A 19990-nucleotide genomic window follows, 5' to 3' on the forward strand; every position below is an offset into this window, starting at 1 on the left:
GTCAGCTGCCCCCAAAGCCTTTTCCTATAGAAGAGCCCTTGTCTGGGATAATAAAAGTGGATTGAGTTTGTGTTGACCTTTGGAAACTGTGAAGGGCCAGGGAAATGTCAGGCGTCATTAGTATTATCGTTCAAGGCCCACTCCTCCCACCCGGCTGAAGCAGAAGTGGGCCAGCTTCTACCCAGGTTTCAAAGCCAGGTGCTGTACCCCAGTGCTGATCCTCTTGGGGTTCCCCAGTGTGGCCTATTCTCAACAGCTATGCAAAAGACATTGGGAAGACCACCCTCACAGGGCCCCACCTCCATGGCTTGTCCCTCCCCAGGGAGACTAGTCCTGGGAAGGATGTGTTCCCTCTGGTTCCAGACTCCTCTCATGAATTAACGTTCTGATCCCTTTCCCCGGAGCCCTGCAACCCCTTGGGAGAGGGATTTCTGAAAAGGGATAAAAGGAGAGAGCGGAGCAGGGGGCACAGAGGATCAGAATGGCCGTCTGCACTGATCAGGACCCAGCCTGCTCAGGAGTTGGCCACACTGCATTCAGCGTCTCCGTGTTTTTGTTGGTTTCCATGTGAATACCATCACCTGTCCTCCTGAGCTTATTTCTCCCGTTTTGTTTGATTACCAGCATTTATGTCTGTCCAGAGTCACTGCTTCACTCACCTCTTCCCTCCCCGGTCCCTTTTTCTCCCTCCCGTTCCTCCCCTCCCCTTCTTTTGGTCAAACTGTTCCCTTCGTCCAGGGAGCTTCAGGTTTGGACGGCAGGCCTGGGCCACCGGTGAGTGTCACTTCTCCATTACCCCTCACTCCACCCCACCCCACCCCCAGCCTGTGATCCCTCTCGTCTGTCCCGCTGTGGCCCTTTTTTCCCAGTGAGTCATGCCTTATCCCACCACTGACACCACAAAGGTACCAGCTTTGCTCAGTTCAGAAGTGCTTATGCAGGCCTCTTGACCAAACAGAGTGGCCTTCATCTGACTTCGCCTGTCCATAGTATGCACTCAAGGTCCTCAAATCTGAATTTCCGCTCTGCTGGGCAGGGGGTAGAAGGCCACTCCAGCAGCCCAGCCTCTGTTCCTAAAAGAATGCTGAGTTCAGCCTGGGAGCCCAGCCCTGGGGGTTTGGACCATGACACATCCCCACCAAACACAACAGTCTCTGTATGTGCCCGTCGTGCTGTGTTGTCTTCATGCTGTGAGCTCTGTTCATCTCCTGTCTGCCGGTGAGGGCTTCCTAGTCCTGTGCAGCCACCAGCCTGGTGTGTATGGGTGGGGACAGCACTGAAAGGTGAGGGCAGGTGTAGCATTTGGGAGCACACAGGCCAGTCCCAGCTCAGTGTTCCATGCGCATCTTACAACTTGACCTTTCACTTCCTGTGGTGCCACAGCTGCCCTGCAACCCAACAAAGGGGTTTATACAAAGCAAATGAGGGACACTTGGGTCCCCTTTTTCTCCATTCTTCCTGACTCCAGAAAACAGGCATCACCTACTCATGACTAAAAAGCACCTGGCCTTCTTGTGAGAAACAAGTGAAGCATCAAAAGGCACGTCCCTCTTCTCCACCTTCCAGTCCCCCCAGAGCACCGCATGAGGTCTTCAGGGCAGTGGCATTCCTGACGGAAGCCTGTTACCTTCCCATGATGTAGGGATCACTGGCCATCAATGGCCAGGAGGCTGGACTTGCCTGTTTGGGAGCCGTAACCAGAGCTGTCCGTGTGCCCAGCCCTGGCCAGCCGGTGAGCCCCAGCTCTGCCCTTTCAGGACACTTTTGAGGCCACAGATGCTTGGTCTGCTTAGAAGACGAGGTTCTAATGAGCTGGCTGGAGTGACACTCGGGGAAGATGAGAACTTGCAGGGGTTCATTTGCAGAGGGGAGGACGTGCACACAGGGCGGAGGGAGATGTCAGAGCACCGTGGCGGCAGGACTTCCCGGGGCCTGGAGGTGGGCCTCAAAACTGACACCAGCAGAAGCCTAGAGCTGTCAAAGTCAGATGACCGAGAGTGACCCCACTCAGGGCCTCGTCCTATTGCATGCCTGTTCTGTGCCATCATAAAGAAGAGGAGGGGACATGGCTGCCCAAGGTGACATCTTTTTCTGAGCCCCTCTCCCCACGCATTTATGGAGTTGATGCTGTAGACTCTGACAGACAGAGAAGATACCAATTTTGCAGACATTATTTTGGCTTTGCTTCTCCATCACAGTCCCCCCTTTCCATCCTCCTCGCTCCTGGCACACCTTTCCCAGGTGGCCCGTCAGGGCTAGGGGATGAATCAGAGAGACACGACATTCCTCTCGACTACTTATTCCATTCATGTTGGACAGAGAAGAGCAGTGAAAATTCATATATTCTGTCCTCTTTGGACCTGAGGTTTTATTTTTCTCATAAGATCAATATCACAACCTTAAAGGAAAATGTTTGTGGGAAGAATAGTCCTGCCTGCCAGTACTAACGTTTACTGGGCACTTCCTTGGTGTCAGGCCCATTGCCAAATGCATGACATGCATTCACCCATTTTAACCTGACAGCAGCCTAGGAGGTAGGCACTTGTTATCATCCCCATTTTACAGGTGGGAAAACTGACCCTCAGGAAGGCCGAGAAACTTCTCCCGTATCTCAGAGTTTATAGGCCTTCGAGGCAGGACTTGAAGGTGACCAGCACCTCTGGAGTTCTGAACTGTCACCCTGATCTGGCCTCGTTCGTTTTTGACGTTCTTGTGTCCCAGATGCCCACAGCTTTCCTTTTTCTCTCGTGGTTGTAGAGGGGGCACCGAGAACGTCTTATTGCTCTTTTTTTCTTCCATGTAAAGGAAACCAGCATTTCCCCACTTGCTCCTGCCCGGCCTTTCGTAGCTGTGGCGGAGCACCACCACGCACTGCCCATAGGCCCAGCCCCGTGTCTTCATGGCCCCATCTGAGCAGGAAATATAAACACTGAGGCAGAGCCATAGGAAGCTCTGAAATACAGACTCTATGTCGTGAGGCCACAAATTGGGAACCTGGGGAAGATGTTTAATTGTGCTTTAGGAAGCCCTGCTTGTCTCTAAGCAACGCAGCTCCTGTTACTCCAGCTGCCCCAACCCACCCCAACCCCCCGCCCCCGCTGTCCCTAGTCAGGAGCACTTACGGCACACCTCCCTGCCAAGCCAGTGTCAGCAGCCCCCCAAGGCATGCTAATTCACTGTCCAGTCCACCTGTTCCATAGGGCCTGGGAGTGAGGACGGAAGGCCCGGCCGGAGGCTGAAGGCCAGGGATAGGCCACGGTGGGAGTGGGGGAGGTATGGCTTACGACCCTCCCACGCCTGCCTCTGTTTGTGCGTCTGCATTGGTCTCTGTGGCATGAAGACCCTCCCGCTGCATGTGGAGCTGTGACAGCAAAGGGGTGCCAGCCCCCGGCCCCCACCCCTGGGATGGCATCAACTCCCTCCCAAGCGCTTCTGGGAGCAAAACAAGCAACCATTCTCCTACCGTTTTCAGCCTTGGCAAGCTTGGTTGTGAAGCAAAAGGGTTTCCTTCCTCGAATCTGGCTCTGAGGGAGGGGAGAGGCACTCTCTCCCGAGGCCCCCAAACCCAAACAGGAATGCGGCCCAGTCGAATGACCGCCCCGAACAAGCCTGGCCTCGCCAACCCTGAAAACTGGGCCTCTGGACCTTGCTCATCTCCAGGCATCGGGCGGGCCTCCCAGGGCTCCCTACAGCGTCAGGGCCCTCACCTCTGCTTTCTCTCACCTCCCCAGGGTACTCCAGGACCAATCGGAGTCCCAGGCCCGGCGGGACCAAAGGGCGAGAGGGTGAGTGCTCAGTGGGCTGGAGCCTGGGCGACCAGGAGGAGGGAAGCGGCCCCTCCTCAGCCTCAGGTCCTCAGCCCTGGTGCCTGTGACCCTCAGGTCACCACGTCAGCCCCCAGTCCCAGCCCTCGCCCGCGTTTCCCACACCTCCATCCGTCTCTCCTGATGATCCTCGCCAGAGTCTTGGGGGAGCCGGCCAGCCCGGGGGTTCGTTTTGTAGCTACGAGTGGACAGAGGCTTGGAGAGCTTCCTCCTCTCAGCTTCTGTCACCTGCCATCAGTCACAGGCTCAGTCTGGCAAGGCCCTGGGCGCGATTGGCACCAGAGAGGCCTATGATTTAGAGACAGCATGGAGAGAGTGCCAGGTGGTGTGAAAAATCCCAGGGACACCAAGAAGTCAGGAGGCCAGGCGTTAGGCGGGCCCCGTGGTCCCCGTCCCCTGAGCTCCAGCCGCGGGGTGTGGTATACGCAAGGTGAGGGTGCGGGCAGCAGCACAGAGGAGGCGGGAGCGCTGCGTGTCCTCTGCATGTCCACTCCTCCCAGCTGGCCCGGTTTCCACATGTTCAGGGAATGGATGGCTTTGGTGCTGGCCCTCCGAGTGGGCGGCCATCCAGCTTGGCCTATGCGAGCTCCTCTCCCTGCTCCCGGGCTGCCCACCTTTCGGACTCTGCCCAGGGCAGGTACTGCCCGCCTCGCTCCCACACCGCACAGCCAAGTGGGGAGCTTTTGAAGAGTGTGGGAGCATAAAATCCTGGAGGTCACCAGCCACTTGGGGAACCAGGATGGCAGCTCTGAGGGGTGACGCTTGCAGCTTCAAAGAAGAAATCAAAGCTGCCTTTCTCTTCCCTTTCTCTCCTTCCTGTCCGTGCCCAGTTTCTCCTCCTTGTTGTCCTGTTTATGCCTCCAGCCAGCCAGTGTCCCCAGCACACTGCCAGTCCTTCCAGAGGGTCTTGGGGGAAAGTCCCTGCTGGAGGGAGGGTGAGGGGGTCTTCCAAGCCCCCTCCCCAGGGCAAAGTCCACACTAGTCACCCCACTTTCTGTTCAGCCCTTGCTTCCTGGAGGGGACTGGAGAATTTTTCCCAGGTTTCATACAAAAAAAGAAAATGGTTGATGGAAGGTTGTTACCATGTCAGGAAGGGCTCATGGGTCTCTTTCTCCCATTTCAGGGCAGCAAAGGTGACCCTGGGATAACAGGACCAACAGGAGCAGCTGGGCTTCCTGTAAGTCTCCTGGGATCAGAGGTTTCTTTCTACTAACCCCCGTCCCCCAACAGAAGCAGTGTCAAAACAGGGTACCCAAAGCCTGGAGCAAAAAATCTAGGGCCAAGGGAGGGTTCTCGTTTCTATGACAGAAGCTGCCAATATAGCCCACTGATCTATGGCACCGGACCTTCCCTGCCGGCACCGCTCGAGAAAACCCCGAGACACGTGGCCCCTGTGGGGGGTTGGGTCCTCAGTTGAGTGTACATACCGTCTAACGGGATGTAGCAAACACGCCCGAGCCTCTTCCACGGCAACCCTCTGAGTTCAGTGCAGTGAGGGTCTCACAAATGAATGCACCACTGCCCCTGCCCTCGAGGAGGGGCAAAATCCAGTCCAGATCACTGTAACGCAAGACGGAGATGCCTCGTGAGAGGAGCAGCTTTCCCAGGCGACTACCTTTCCACCGGCAGCAGATTTTCCCAATGCTTGGTTATCAAAGTTGATGGCCTGAGAAGCCAGGACTTTTGTCTCCCACACCTTGCAGGCTGTACATCTGCTCTCTGGTCCGTGCTCTCCTGACCGGGCGGCTTTGCTCTGGCTAAGTAGGCAGCTTGGCCAGTCTTTGCCTCGGGCTCATTCCCCAAGCCGAAGACATGGAGAGCAGCCCGTACCTGAAAAGAGGAGCTTTGGAGTCATTTTTCTAGCAAGAGCCTGGCCGGAGAGCCATATGAGCACCTCCCCTGACAGGAGAGTTCTTGGCGCCCAGACCTTGTCCTCAGCACCAGTCGCTCCTCAGTGTGAGTGTTCTAGAAGGACACCGCCTCAGGCCAGGGCTTGGCTGCACAGCAAGAAAACCAGAACCGTGTTCTGGGCTTGGCCCATAACTCATTATGTGTCTCTCAGTCACATTCCTTGGGCAGCTTTCGGCTTTGTCCCCCTTCTGTGAAATGGGGATAATTAAACCTGTCTCCGATGAATTAGGCATCAGTGAAGAGCCTGGAAGGAAGGAATGAATGGCCATCCTGCGTTTTCTCATTAACGTGTCTTCATTTCTCTGATTTACTGCAGGGTTTACATGGACCACCCGGGGACAAAGGAAACCGAGTGAGTCTGAACTCCGCACTTTGGCTCTGGTTACTAATGCCTTCATGATGTGGTGGAATGATCAATTGGTAATTCCTGACCCAACGCGGCAAATACAGTTTTTCCTGATAAATCATCCTAAATTAAAAGGCTTTATAGTGAGGGGCTTAATCCATGGCATGCAGGGAGCCTGGGGCCTAATCTCGAAATTGAAGCATGTGTTTTTCTGCATGACGGGGGGAGACTGAATCCCACAGTGACCATCAGGTTAGCATTGCCATCCAGTAAGGGGAGTCACGTGCCCAGCTCTCTCTATATTGCCCTGATAATGGCCCCCTAAATGATATTTTTAAATCCATCATTACCTAGTCCTACCTTCTGAAACTTAGTTTCACCAGGCATTCCAGGCCACTGGTGAGAGAGAAAATAAATTTCATTTCTGAGAACAAGAAGACAGCTATTGCAAGCGGCCGATCCTTTAAAAAGAATCACAGCCACTATTTCTCTTGGAAAGAGTCGGCAGGACTGGAAAACAAATTGTGCCTTCCGAGGCCCCCTTGCTCTCCCTTTGGTTTCTGCCATCTTCACCAGGACCCAGTTATTGAATGTCCACAGCACAGTGCTATATGACGCATGCCATGTATATGACACATGACATATTTGGGCCCAGCAGGGATCATTTAACTACATCTGACCAAGAGATGACCTTTGTGTGCCTTTCTAGAATGTTTCCTCTGCTGCTTCATCACAGTGGTCCGCACAGTACAACACACGCCCCCTAGAGGGGCAAGAGCGTCTTCTAGTGGGTCACAATATCCAAGGGCCTTAGAGGTAGAAGAGAAGGGGCAGGAAAAACAGATGGAGAAACAAGGCCCAGATGGATGTTAAATATACTGGCTTCCCGGAGCGTTGGAGGCAGAACAGTGGCTTCTAGAACCCAGGTCATCTGGCTGATCTTTGAACATTGATAACCATGTTGATGAATAGAAATTGCCAGAATCTGTATGCTTATATCTGGCACTAGTTCCAGTGTCTTCAATTTAAGATGTATTTGTTGGGCAATTCTATATCCCTAAATTCTCCTTTCTGGAAGCTGGTCAAAAGTGATTCAGTTTGTCCCATATGTTCTGTAAAGAAGAAGGAGCAGGCAGAGCTCCCCCACCAGACCGTCCGTGGGAGACCAAGTCTGGAAACCACTGGCATTAAACAGACCTCCATCCAGAGCTGCACCAGCCTGTGAAGGCAGACTGGGAAGCCCACCTTCTTTACTGTGGCATCAAAGAACTTAGGCCACTAAAAAAATTGATCATTCCTCCTCTTAGTTGGCATGCTAACTTCCTTTCTAATTTATTTCTAGTGTTCTGATTTTATTATATTCAATTAATACTTTTTAAACCTATTTCTTAAGACTTTTTCAGTTGGCTTGAGGCACTGAGCCATTTGCAGGCTGCAAGGCCAGCCCTTGCAGTGACGGTCACTGTGTTGCTCTAGAGGTGGGGGCAGGGCAGGCCTGTGCCCTTATCACCGGCAGCGGGGAGGTGGGGAGCCGGAAGCTCTGATGTTTAAGGAACTGAGGTCATGGAATCAGCCAGGAACACTCCAGGAATCAGTGGGAAATATCTCTTCTCCACTTTCCTTCTCTAAGGTTTTACACACTTTTCCCCGTCCCATATATAAATTAACAATATGTCTCTTAAGTCGAGTCCAGAAAGCAGTCAATTTGCGTGAAGCTTCTTTCTTTGAGTAGACCGTAAAGACCAGCTGACTTATTCCAAAAATCAGGTTTCTGGATCAAGGAACAGCTTATTCTCTCTATCCAAGAGATTTGACTCTGAAGATGCCAGGATGTCCTGGAAGAGTCCCTCTACATGTCCCCGCCTCATTCAGGCCTCTCTAACTAGCAGCCCTAACACAGCTTTTGGGGGGAGATGTGAGGGCTTGGTAAGAAAGCCTCCAAAACAAAGAAAGGTCCAAGCAGAGTCAGCGCTTTGCCATGGACACCTGTTTCTGATGCCTGGAAGCTCAGAATACTGACACCTTGGACGAGGTAAAAAGCCAGAAGGGCCTAGATGACATTCTGGTTAGAAGCTTCATTGTTGCTTGTGAAGGTGAAGCTGGAGAAGTTCAAGCCCGCCACCCCCGCCGGGTGTGAGGGGGCTGCCTGCACAGCCGCTCCCAAACCTTGCCCCACGCCAGGCCCGGGGGACCCCATCGGAGGGGCTCCAGCAGGTGCGCCCCAGCCTGCTGTTCTATCTCACAGTGAACTGAGACAATCTGAAAATAGTGCTTCTTCGTGTCCCACCCAAGGACCGCCGTGGAGCCTTTCTCCTGTCCATGGAAGGAGGGAGGTCCCATAGTGCTGGGCAAGCCCCAGAGCCCAAAACAGGCAATTCTCTAAGGGGAGACACGTCAGGGAAAAGAATGTTCTGCCCTTGTCACTAAGGGCTCCCCCTTGTCCCTTAGCAGCTCCATGAATCTGGCCCAGGAGCCACTTTTAGGATGAAAAAATTGGTCAAAGGATAAAGGGTAGAAAGAATTTAGCAGTTTGGACATCAGGAAAATTGGGTGTCACCGTGGAGCTGCCTGCAAGCCAGCCAACTGAAAGGTCTAAGTAGATGCAGTGAGGCGCTGTCCCTCTCCAAGACGCGCCAGCCGCGGGGCGTGAGAGTGTGTGTGTGTGCGAGTGCATGTGCATGAGTGGGCAGGAGTGGGTGTGCACACAGGCATGTGCATACGTGTGTGAGTATGGGGTGTGTGTGTGTGTCTTGCTTCCAGGTCCCCCCCGCCTCCTTACCTCTCCTTCCTCTCCCATCTTTTTTGGCCTTGGCCTTCCTCTTCCTTCCTTCACTCCTTCAGCATTGCTCCCCCTAGATGTGTTCACCCCATTATAATATCCCATGTCCCTCCATCTTTCCCTTCCACTCCCCAGCTTCAATTTATTTCCTCTAAAATCAATTTTTATACATTTTTTTAAAGAATTCTCCGCTACTTCAATGTTATGAACCCCTTTCCCTGTACAAGCTAGAGCTCCCCCTTCCCCAGGGCCTCTTTCATGTCACTCTTTGGGGTTGGAGGCAAGAAGGATGTAGGTAAAGCTTCCACTCTAATGTCTTCAAAGGACACCCAATTTAAGACCATTTCCTCTGCCCTTACAACAAGACAGCCCCATAGTGTGAGTTACCCATTCTCAAAGTCAAGGCCACGCAGACCCTCTGTCACCCACAGGCAAATCTCCAGGACCTGGGACCCCCCACTATTCTGGAGCTTTGCCCAACCTCTGAACTTAGGAAACTGTGCTCACTTTCACACTGGCCTGACCCGAGGAGAATGAGGGACCACACTCCTGAGAAAGTTTACCCCAGGGCTTCCCCAGCCAACAGCTCCTGGTTTTGCTTGTCCACTGCTTGGGGATCATTCACGCCATGATGTTCTCATTGGTGGACGTATCTCAGAGCCAATGAAATTACACCTAGTATGCATGCACATTTCCTCTTAAAAACGTATTATTTTCCAAGCAAACATTTGCGTTTTAGGAAACTTACTTAAAACAAAGCATTGGCAACTACAGGAAACCTCTGGAATCAAGAAATCTGAGTAGTTTCCAAAGATCCAGGGAAACATCAAAAATATTCTTATCCTTTGCCTGCCTCTAAGGAACCCTGCACCCTTCCGTTACGGGGACACGGGGACATGGCAAGACCACACCTCCGGTGGCAGCCTTGGATCCTACACTAGCTAACAAGAAATGATCGTCGTTACTGTTCCCGTTATGAGGCAGCTCTCGTGTACTGAGCACATACTGTACGCCAGGCTTAAGCACTTAATGTGCATGAAGACCTCACAGCAAGGTTTTGAGGCAGGGCTTATTATCCACATTTTACAGGTGAAGAAACTGAGGCTTGGAGAGGTTCAGTAATTTCCCAAAGTCACGCTGCTGATCGCGGGCAGAATCTGCTCTCACTCTGAGTCTTTGCCCTGAGCAACGTGCTGCCGCCTTCAAGGTCTTGTTGCCTGGAGTAACGCTGTGGAAGTCCCCCAGCATTGGACAATGGGCCTGCTGGAGAGGAGAAGCGCTCCCGGGAAGACTCCCCCGGGGCACAGGGCCCCTTTCTAAGGAACCCAGCACAGGAAAATCCAAACTCAAATTCATTACAAAGAACTCCCCACAGCCCTTCTTTAGTTAGAGAGAGACGATGACACATGCAAAATGGATTTCAATTTAGAAAGATGATATTTACTGAAGCTTTTCAGAAACAATTGAGTTCCTTGAACCAGCATGTCCAGATACAAACAGCTGCCCATGACTTCAAACCAGGATGGGCCAGAGATACACATAGGAGGAGAGGACCCAGCTGAGGACCCAGGGCCACCCATGAGCCCTGGACACACACGTGCACACACGCACAAGCACACACTCCTACACGCACATACACACACTCATGCACCCCTGCACGTGCAGGACCACATACACACTATACACCCATGTGCACAGCCTTGTATGTACACACATTCATACATGCTGTGTGCACACACACCTGCCAACAAACACATACCCCAGGGCTCTAAACAAAATCACCTTGCCTCCTGATAGAATATCAAAGGATGACAGCCAATTGGGGCAAAAGTTGTCAAGCCAAAGTCTTTCAAAAATGGACCCTTAAAGAGAGGAAGTGGGTCCTCCCGTTCATCACAGACCCACTCCGGGCTCGGTGTTAGCAAAACTGGCCACCGGTATCTTCCGCCCGCGTCTCGCTCCGCTTCCAGCTCTTAGCCCTCCAGCTCCCTGCCCCTTGCCTTAGCTGGATTCTCAGGTTCTTAGAAGGGTGGGGTGGGTACTGACCCCAAATCCTATTGGGGAGAATATCCTAATTGAGATAATCTATATTTCCCTCTTTAATTTTGTTTTCTTTTTCCTTTTCTGTGACCTTAACACATGAATGATCCTAAAGTTTTGATATTTTTTTTCTCGGACTAATCCATTGTTTACAGGGGGAGAGGGGGAAGAAAGGCTCTAGAGGGCCTAAAGGGGATAAGGGAGACCAAGGAGCGCCTGGATTAGATGCCCCCTGTCCGTTGGTATGTTTTCATTTGTCACTTGTATTGTTCTGGTTTTTTTCCTTGAGGTTTGCAAGTTGGAAACAAAGAAGGCAAATGAACTAAGATGAGAACCGAATGCTTACACTGATGCTACTAAAATCTGTCTGTTCATCTGGCCGGGGAAATTCTGCCTGCTGTTGGTGTTGCCCTAAAACCACAGCTGCACATAATTCTGGCTAAATCCCCTTCTTTTAAAGATGCAGAACAATTGGTGTGTGGGAATGGCGAAACCGCGAGGAGAGCGATTTTGGAAAAGGACTCAGTTCTTAGCGCCAATGATGGCTTCGGAAGCCAGTGTAGCATTTGTGAGCCACGCATTTGCCTTCTTCGTTTGGTGGCCACCTCTGTGGCCAGCAATTCAAGTTGTCGGAATCCTCACTTGGTCAGGATGCAGGACGCCAGGGTTAGTGTCTCCTGAGGGCCACCTATGCCCAAAACTGGGCAGAATGAGGCCAGCAAGGGGACTTAGCGTCCCCGCTAAGGCCATCCGGCTAAACATGCAGAGCTGCAGACCAGAATCAGTAGACAGACACCCCCAGGAACCTTTCCCCAACCAGCCAGTAAGGACTGATTTGTGGCACATCTGCTGGCCTCCTCAGGTGCCTTCACAATCCATCTGAAGGTTCTGAAAATTGTGATGCGCCAATGTTGAAGTTAATCTGTGTTTACTCCAAGTGAGTCTTTAAGTGGACAGGGGGCTGGTTGTAGGGGTTTCAAAGCTCAGCTCTCCTAGAAGCAAAAGAGAGCACAGAGGTTGAATTTGTTAGATGGTAGTCACCGGAGATTTGGGCTCTACTTGTCAATATGACCCAAAGGACCTACATCCTGGCCAGGGTAGGACGGGACCTCTCCACTCCACAGTTGGAGCTGCCAGCCTTGACCTAAATAATCATCGTGCTTGGTTTTGTGAACAGGGACACCGAGGTTTTAAAGGAGAGAAAGGGGAGCCGGGGTTACCAGGGCTGGACGGACTGGATGCCCCGTGCCCATTGGTATGGCATCACCTTCCCTTGCCTGCATGGCTGATTTGGGCTTCCCCACTGTGTGGTTCCTGCCTGCGTGCCCCTCCACACTCTTCCTGCTCCGTCCCTCCAGTTTCCACTTCCTGCCTCCCCACTCTGTAGACACCAAGTGCCACCTGCCCGGCTGGTCCTCGGCCCCTGCCACGCCTCCCTCTTGCATGCAGTGTGCGCCAGGATGTTTTCTTGGCTTCCCCCTGCAGCTGCTTCAAAAACATATCACCTTAACGTGAGCCATCTCTCCTACCCTGAAGCCAGCTCTGGCTGCATCTGACCCACCTTTCAGAACTGCTTCTAAACAAATCAGCCACCAGAAAGAAAACAAGGAAAGTGGGTTTTCTGGACGGTTTCTTAGGACTGTGACGTCCTGTCTTCGCACACTGCAGTTAGTTTGGAAGCATTGGCTGGGCGTCTGGCAAAACATTCAAATGAGATGCCTGAGTGGGCCCACATCCCTCCTCGCTCAGCCGTCTCACAATTTGGCAGGGGACAGATGGGCATGCTCATAAACGTGGGGTACACTGAGGAGTTCTAGAACCGAGGCAGAGCGGGGGGCTACCCTGACTGTTCTTCCAGACTGGGTCTGGTGTCGCTGCCCTGGTGACACCACCAGAACTAGGGAATGGTCCAAGATCAGGATTTTAGATCCTAAAGGGTTCGTCCTTTTTGCTTAAATCCCAAAAGGCACTACAGGACCATCCCTTGGTTTCCCTTTCTTTCATCTTTATATGGTTCACACCAAAAAGTCTGGAAGAGAATGGAAAGGTTGAGAATGTAGTTAAGGAAGAAAAGGGAGGACACAGGAAGGCAGAGAAGGAGGGGTGACATTTACAACCCCTCTCCCAAGCATGTCCTGGCCTGAGTGGCAGCAGTTCCGATCCCACAGGACCCAGTCCCTCTCGGGCAGGAACTTTCTAGGCCTTCGCAGCAATCTCTTCAGCTGACGGCGAGGGAAGCAGAAGATGGCACTTCATTCCAAAGCAGCAGGCTCACGAGGTTCCTGCTCTCCTGAATTTCCCCAGCAGCTTTGCAGTTCAGGGACCCATTTTCATTCCAGTAACAGATGAAAATTCCCGGCCCCATATCCCCACCCACGGGTCACACAGGAATTATCTTTGAACAGAAGAGAAAAAGTTATAAGAAAATATGCTGTGTGATCCTGAGACGTGACCATAGAGCCCCTCGAAGGGACTTTTGGGGACCAGGATATGCAGCAAAAGGAGAGGGCAGAATAGCATGCTTCCTGCCCCCACTACTGAACCCCTCACTCGCTGCCCCGGCCCCCACGGGCCCCGCCTCTTGAACTCCGAGCATGCAGCATGCACAGGCACCTCTCTCAACCCTGGAATTTCCCAGTCCCTCCAAAGCGCCTCCATTAACCGTCGGCCAGGTCTCCTCTCTGCCACATCCCTTCCACAGTCTGAGCACCTTGAGTTCTGCCGGGTGCAGCCCTGGCCGCCGTGCTCCTCTCTCACACATGGCCATTCTCCTCTGCCTGCCCGCCTTCCTCTGTCCCCTCTGCCACCATCCGTGTGCCAATGGGAATGCCGCTATGGCCCGCGGAGGCTCCTCTCCCTTCCAGAGTCCGTGTGAAGTGTTGCCCCATGGCGGGCTGGGGAAGGGGGCGGAAGGTCTTCTTGAAGCCCTGGAAGGCACCGCCTCCCCCTGCAGACCCTCCCCAACCCAAAGGGGACAACAAAGGTCATCTTTATTTGACCCTTAATGCAAAGTGGCATTTTTTCCAGTAACATCCCATATGGATGCGTCATTTGTCTATTAATTTTGCTGTGGAAGTGTACGTGTCTTCCCTGTCTTGTTTCTCATTGTTGCTGTTTTCCCTGTCTCCTGCACTGTGTTATTGTGGGCATGGGGGCAGCGGGAGCTATTGATCATGATTTTTAGTACAAGATAACTAGACTTCTTCAGCCCTCCGTGTCGGGCCTGCTGCCTGCTGAACACCAGGTGAGAGCGTTAGGCGCTGGCACGGTGGATGAAGTTGGTCCAGGGCATGGGGGCTCCCATTCAACCTCCTTGGGGCTGACCACGTGCTCCAGTCCCCTGAAACCCTATGTCCATCTCTTTCTCTGCTCTAGAGTCTGGAATTCTGGAATCTGGGCTACAATTCTAGTAGACGTAACTGGGAACCAGGTCTCTGCCCTGGTTCAGCCTCCCCCTCTCCACCTGTCTCTTGAATGCTCCTAGATTCCCCCTGGGTGTGCAGAGAGGCCAGGATATCAGATCAGGGCCCGACAAGACTTGGGGCATCCGAAGGCTACAGGCGCTCTGTGGGTGCCATCAGCAAAGGGGACAAATGGCACACAGTTAATTCCCATCTTGCTGCATATTCCCCCCGAATTCCCAGCAATGGCTGATGCTGTGCCAGGAGCCCTGTCTCCTTGCTGAAGACACCTGAGGGCCATCTGCAATACGCACGAGGGTGAGGGGCCTGTCCTTTTGAGGCTCCTCCTCCTCCTTATCAATTGTCAGATAAGAACCACCTAGATTTCCTCATCCCATTGTGAAGGAAGAGAGAAAAATAAAAGAATGGGAGAACTTGGGGTGGGGGGACACCTTAGCAGACTTTTCACACTGCCACACCTCCCCCAGGTTTTACGGAGGAGGAGACTAAGGCCACCAAGTACTGAGTGACTTGCCCATGAGCACCCAGCCTCAATATGGCTAGAGCAGAGACCACTGGGTCTCTGGGCTGTCCTTCCAGGACACTCAGGTCGCCTCTGCTCGCTGACCCCACAGGCTAGGAGAGCCCCTCTTGGCCTTGCCTTGCACGGTGATTCCGTGTGATCCTGGCTGATGGGCAAACAGGCCGACTGACTTCATGCTTGCTTCCAAGGCTCTGCCCTGGGATAAGAAAAGGAATAGTAACAGGTGGGCCACATGCTGATCAACTGCCACAATGTGTGTGGCCCTTGTCCCCGTCCTGCCTCCTTGGTGGGCCATCCTGGAGAGTCTGAACGTCTGCCTTCCTTCCTCACTGCAGGGCGAAGACGGCTTACCCGTCCAGGGCTGCTGGAACAAGGTAAGGCTTCCCAGGGGGTTGCAAGTGCCTCTGGGGCACAGAGGTGTTGGGGCTCCCTTCTCCACATGTGTGATAAAGCATGCACAATTTCCATTCCGGGCCTTTGTGCAGATGAGGCAACAAGAAATAGGTCAAAAAGGGGTGATCCCAAAGGCAGGGTGCCCATTCCACATCTCACTTACCACACACACTTGGAGAACCTTTAAAAATGCCTTTTAAGGCATCAGCAAATCTCAGTGTATGGAATTTCCATGTAGCCACACAGATGACATCTTTATGCTTTGTGTGATTAATATATACAGTACCTTTCCTCCGAAGAGTTCTAGACCATGTTTTAAAATCAGTTATCATTAGCTGTTCTCATAGGGTTCATATGAGGTCATTGAAGCCATATGATGACATTTATCCAGATGGAGGAAATCTAAGATGCTTAAACTATAAACTCGCATGGCTTCTATACCTCTTCATAGAGACTGGCCGGCTCCCCACTCTCCCCTTCCCCTTGAACTTCAGCCATCAGAGCTTCATGCTTCCACACAGGAGACCTGCAGCCCCACCTCTTCCAGGTGTCCAGAATTCCTGCCAACAATGAATGTTCATTTGTCCGCACTTGCCTTGGCATTGCCACCATTAAAGCCATCTGATGCCACTGGGCTGTGCCCTGGCACGCAATCACCCCACTCAGCCACAGGCCCCAAAGTGCAGGGCTCCCCAGCCCGACCAGGGCCCTTGGTTTGCTAGCTGCCATGCTGTCCACCCACAGCCTCCCTCCACCTTGCTTCCCCTCAGAGACTTCTCACCAGCCCTCCACCACCACGGTCTCAAGGTATTGGTTCATCCTCATAAAAGGGCTGGAGACCCCAAGCTGTCCCAGAGATCGTGCCTAGCTAATCTAGTCCTGTCCCGGGGCAGTAGAGGTACACGTACAATGAGATGAGGAGCTCCTCTGTGCTAAACACTCAGAACTCACTAGTCCACAGGATGGGGTAAAAGTGAAACCACCAAAACCCCAGGCCCTGGTGGAGTGCCTGCTCACCCGGGTCCCTAGAGCACGCCTAACCAGAGAAGGAAAAGTTCAGCCCTCAGGGAGATGCCTCCCCAAGGATCTGTGCCTCCAGCCGAGCCTCATCCTCCTGGTAAGCTCCCCTGCACCCAGTTAAGGCTCCACAGGCGCAGGTGAGAGGTGTGTCAAATAAGACCCCATGCCCTCGAAGAAAAAGATTTTCGTCTTCAAGGTTGCTACTGATGCTTAGGAGATAGAAATGGTTAAGCTTAGCAGGGAAAGAACAGCCACTGTCGAGAGGTACAATGTCTTGGAGAAGCAACTAGAGAGTCTCGTGTCAGTTGATTCACGCCGTCAAGTTCAGTTTGGGAAGATGCAGTAAGTCAGCAACTGCCAGGCCTCCCAGGGCAGCATAGAGAGCAAGTGCCCTCTAGTGGCCAGGAAGGGGAGTGACTGGAAGAGAAAGTGGCACGGACAGTCAGCGCTAGGCTCTTCCATCTCTGGGCTCATGGTTCCCCCAGGTCCCCCATCCAGAGCCCCCATCCATCTCACGACAGCATCTACCTCCTTCCCACCAAGGAGATGAGCACCTGCAGACCTCCGACGCTAACTCTGTGTTGTTTTGTGTTTGTTTTTGTCTTACAGTGATGCCTCTAACCTGGGACTGGCCTGTGTGTGTGTTTGTACATAGAATATTTATTTTTATACAGTTTTCACTTTTTGAAAATGCCAGAAGTATGATGCATCTTACAGATTATTAAAAAAGGAAAACCTGCCTATTTTGTACAGAAAATACCAACCTCTTCCCTTTTGTTTACAAGATGTTTTGTATAAGTCTACGACTCTAATACACTTTTGTTTTTGAGTACGGTCATACGTTTGCATGATATTTGTGCACACTTATTAAGTATTGAAGCTTAATAAATTATTGTGTTTCGCTGCCAAAGGGGGCCAGCCAGCACTGAGGGGCCGGCTAGCTTGTGTGTGAATTCACAGAAACGTGGAGTTCCGCGGTATTTGCCAAGCTAGGTGTGTCTAAGAATATTTTACACTCTTGTGGATTTTCATCATTAAAAAAAGAAAGAAAGATGGCAATTCATGATCCTGATTGATCCTTAAATTAAATACATTCTTTCTCATGAAAGCAGGAAGTCCCCAAAGCAGGGGTCCTCAGAAGTAGAGAGCAAGGTTTTGAAATGTTAAGTCCACCAGAGGGACGGAGGGGACTCTGTGAAGCAACGCCTACTGTAACGTGGCCCAAGTTCACTACCGCGCCAGTCGAGCATTGAAGGTTCAGTTTTGCTGAAACCCCCCTGGGGTCCCCAGGGTTACAAAGGGCTATTTGCTACTGCTTTTGTGTTTTTGGTGGTTTTTTTGTTTTTCTTCCTTTTGAGCTGCAGTCCCTAGTAACAGCTATTGCTGGTCATTCCTTTGATGTAGATTTACAAGGTCCACTCACAACTAGCAGCTGAAAATTTCGCCTCATTGCCATTCCACGCCAGCAAAGAACACTCAGAAAAGACTCACAAATCTGGGCCAGATTGGTGATCTGAAGTTGTTTTTATTTTTAATAAATTGTAGAGTTCTAGTCATAGTACACTCTTTGGTAAAGGCCTCAGGAAACCTGCTTTAAAGCCTAGGTGGGCATTACCTGTGGGGCAGCATACAGGTTTACGGTTAGATGTTTTACAACACGAATTGGTGCTTCTAAAGAGCTTGGAAACAGTGAACGGCTTGGGTAAACACCCTCCTCCTTTTATTTACATTTTAATTTTTCTTAATATATCCTTTCTCCATAGACAGTACAACGGCAAGCCTAACCCAGACCCTGTGCACACAGCCACGCACACCCTAGTCCAGCGGGCTCCGCGTTCAGGGGACCCCTGCCACACGGTGTCGATGGACACATGCCGCCCAGACCCAAGGGCACTGCACAGGCTTTCTTATTCAGAACATCCACTCAGACACTTTGGAAATCAGACAGCTTCCTCCTGAGTCTTGGCTTCCTCGCTTGGAGAGTGAAGCTGTTGAACTGGAACTGATCTCGCGGTCATCGAATGGAGCTCATCTGTCCCCTCCCCACATGGCAGGAGCGTGAGGGACCCAGGCCCGAGCCACCAGCTGGCACAAGTTGCTTTTCCTACTGAGGGCGAGTTCCAGGTTGTAGCACTTTCCGAATAATCCTGAGCCCAGGGATGCTTCTGATCCAGAGCCAGCTTCCCAGGGCCCCGTCCAGGGCCCACCTCCATCAGGCGCAGGGACACAAGCCTATGCCCATGGTACTTTCAGGGGCCACAAAAGCATCTTAATTTTCATTTCTATTAAATTCAGAAGAAAAAAATGAATATATAATCATGAATCCAGCCAGGGTCTTATTCATCCTTCTACCAGAGCAGTCATAAAATATTTCTTGCATTTTTTATGGAGGAGGAAGCCCACGAAGGTCACAGTGCAGCCCTACCCACACCCTCTGCTCCTTGAGATTGGCTCTCCCCCCACTCCGCCGACTAAGGCCGCCTCCAACGCCACCCTCTTCACCGTTTTCTTTTGCTTCCTCCCCTCCCACCCCGTCGGAGGTCCTGAGGAATCAGAGTAACCTGGTTCTTCGAGACCCACTGCCTCCTTCCCTTTCAGGCTCTCGTTCAGCAATCAGAACCCACTGATGGCCTCAAAATAGTCACATTACCTGGAAAGCTCCGGAAGCTGAGGTTCTGTGTTAGCTGAATCTCCTGGATGACTTGGGGCAAACAGAAACCTCGTTTACTTTGTTTCCGTCCTGGTGTTATTCATTGACTTACTACACCTCAGCTAATACCCTAAGGGATTCCAAGTCCCTTGCAAGAATATAGATAATAAAATAGAAATATTTGTAAAGAAAGTTTAAAAGGCAGAGTCAACGAAAAATAAGTACAGAGGAGGTGGCAGGAGAGCCCTGGGCAGACCGGGGACGGTGCTCTGCACGTTTCCCATCTCACCGAGCTTTGACCCGCACACATGCACACACTGTCCCCCCACATAGTTGAGTGCCTCGTGTATCCTCAGCCAGGACCCGCCTCCTTCGTCACAGGGCTGCGAGCTGCACACCCCACACCTCGGGTCTCGGGGCCCCCTGGGCCTCTCCACTTGGACCTTAATTCAACTCAACTCCATGTCAAATGTGCTGCAGGGAGATGAGAAGCAGGGAACAGATGGGCAAGAAGTTTGCAGAGTAGCTGGGACGAGAGCTCCTGCTGGCAGACAGGAGAACAGGAGTGATCGGGCCTGAAGGGGAGGCATAGGCGCATGCAGGAGAGATGGCTCTGGGAAGGGCAGCGCTGCGGGGCTGGCAGCCAGAGGGAGGTTCGAGACGCTCCCTCCCCTCCTGGTGAGGACTGCCCGCCCAGGGAGCCAGCGATGCCCCAGCCCTGCCCCACAGGGCACATCATGGTCCTAGTGGTGAACGTTCTGTGTGAACTGTAGGGCACTGGGTCCTGAGGCCCATAGCCTTCTGTGGTTCACTGGTGTCCAGTGCTCCGTGTTCTGGCACAGGGGACACACTGTTGTCCAGCATTGTCTACCTGGAGACTTGCAAACACCTGGCTTGACAAAAGACTGAGCCTGTGCCCCCAAGGGTGACAGTGTAACAGGTGATCTAGGCCCTAATGATGGCTGTCACCAAGGTCAGCAACTTGTGCCTCTGTTGTCACGTGGGCCAAAAAGGACCCCACTCACTAAGGAAGAGAGGGCCCCTTCCACACACAGCCCACACCCCCAGGTTAGCCTGCCCCA

At 52.3% G+C, this 19990-nt stretch overlaps 1 protein-coding gene across 1 annotated transcript in view; it reads left to right on the plus strand.

Annotated features, from left to right (window-relative positions):
* Positions 1 to 17320, plus strand: part of LOC106845021 (collagen alpha-1(XIII) chain) — an 87875-nt gene extending 70555 nt beyond the window's left edge. Inside the window, exons 34-40 of the mRNA XM_070489286.1 lie at positions 739 to 774; positions 3732 to 3785; positions 4948 to 5001; positions 6052 to 6087; positions 12078 to 12155; positions 15181 to 15219; positions 16868 to 17320. Coding sequence (XP_070345387.1) covers positions 739 to 774; positions 3732 to 3785; positions 4948 to 5001; positions 6052 to 6087; positions 12078 to 12155; positions 15181 to 15219; positions 16868 to 16870 — 300 coding nt within the window. The 3' untranslated portion in view covers positions 16871 to 17320. The remainder of the gene's footprint in view (positions 1 to 738; positions 775 to 3731; positions 3786 to 4947; positions 5002 to 6051; positions 6088 to 12077; positions 12156 to 15180; positions 15220 to 16867) is intronic.
* The last annotated feature ends 2670 nt before the right edge of the window (positions 17321 to 19990 follow it).

This window comes from Equus asinus, chromosome 2 (genome assembly GCF_041296235.1).
Source record: "Equus asinus isolate D_3611 breed Donkey chromosome 2, EquAss-T2T_v2, whole genome shotgun sequence".
NCBI classification, from domain to species: Eukaryota; Metazoa; Chordata; class Mammalia; order Perissodactyla; family Equidae; genus Equus; species Equus asinus.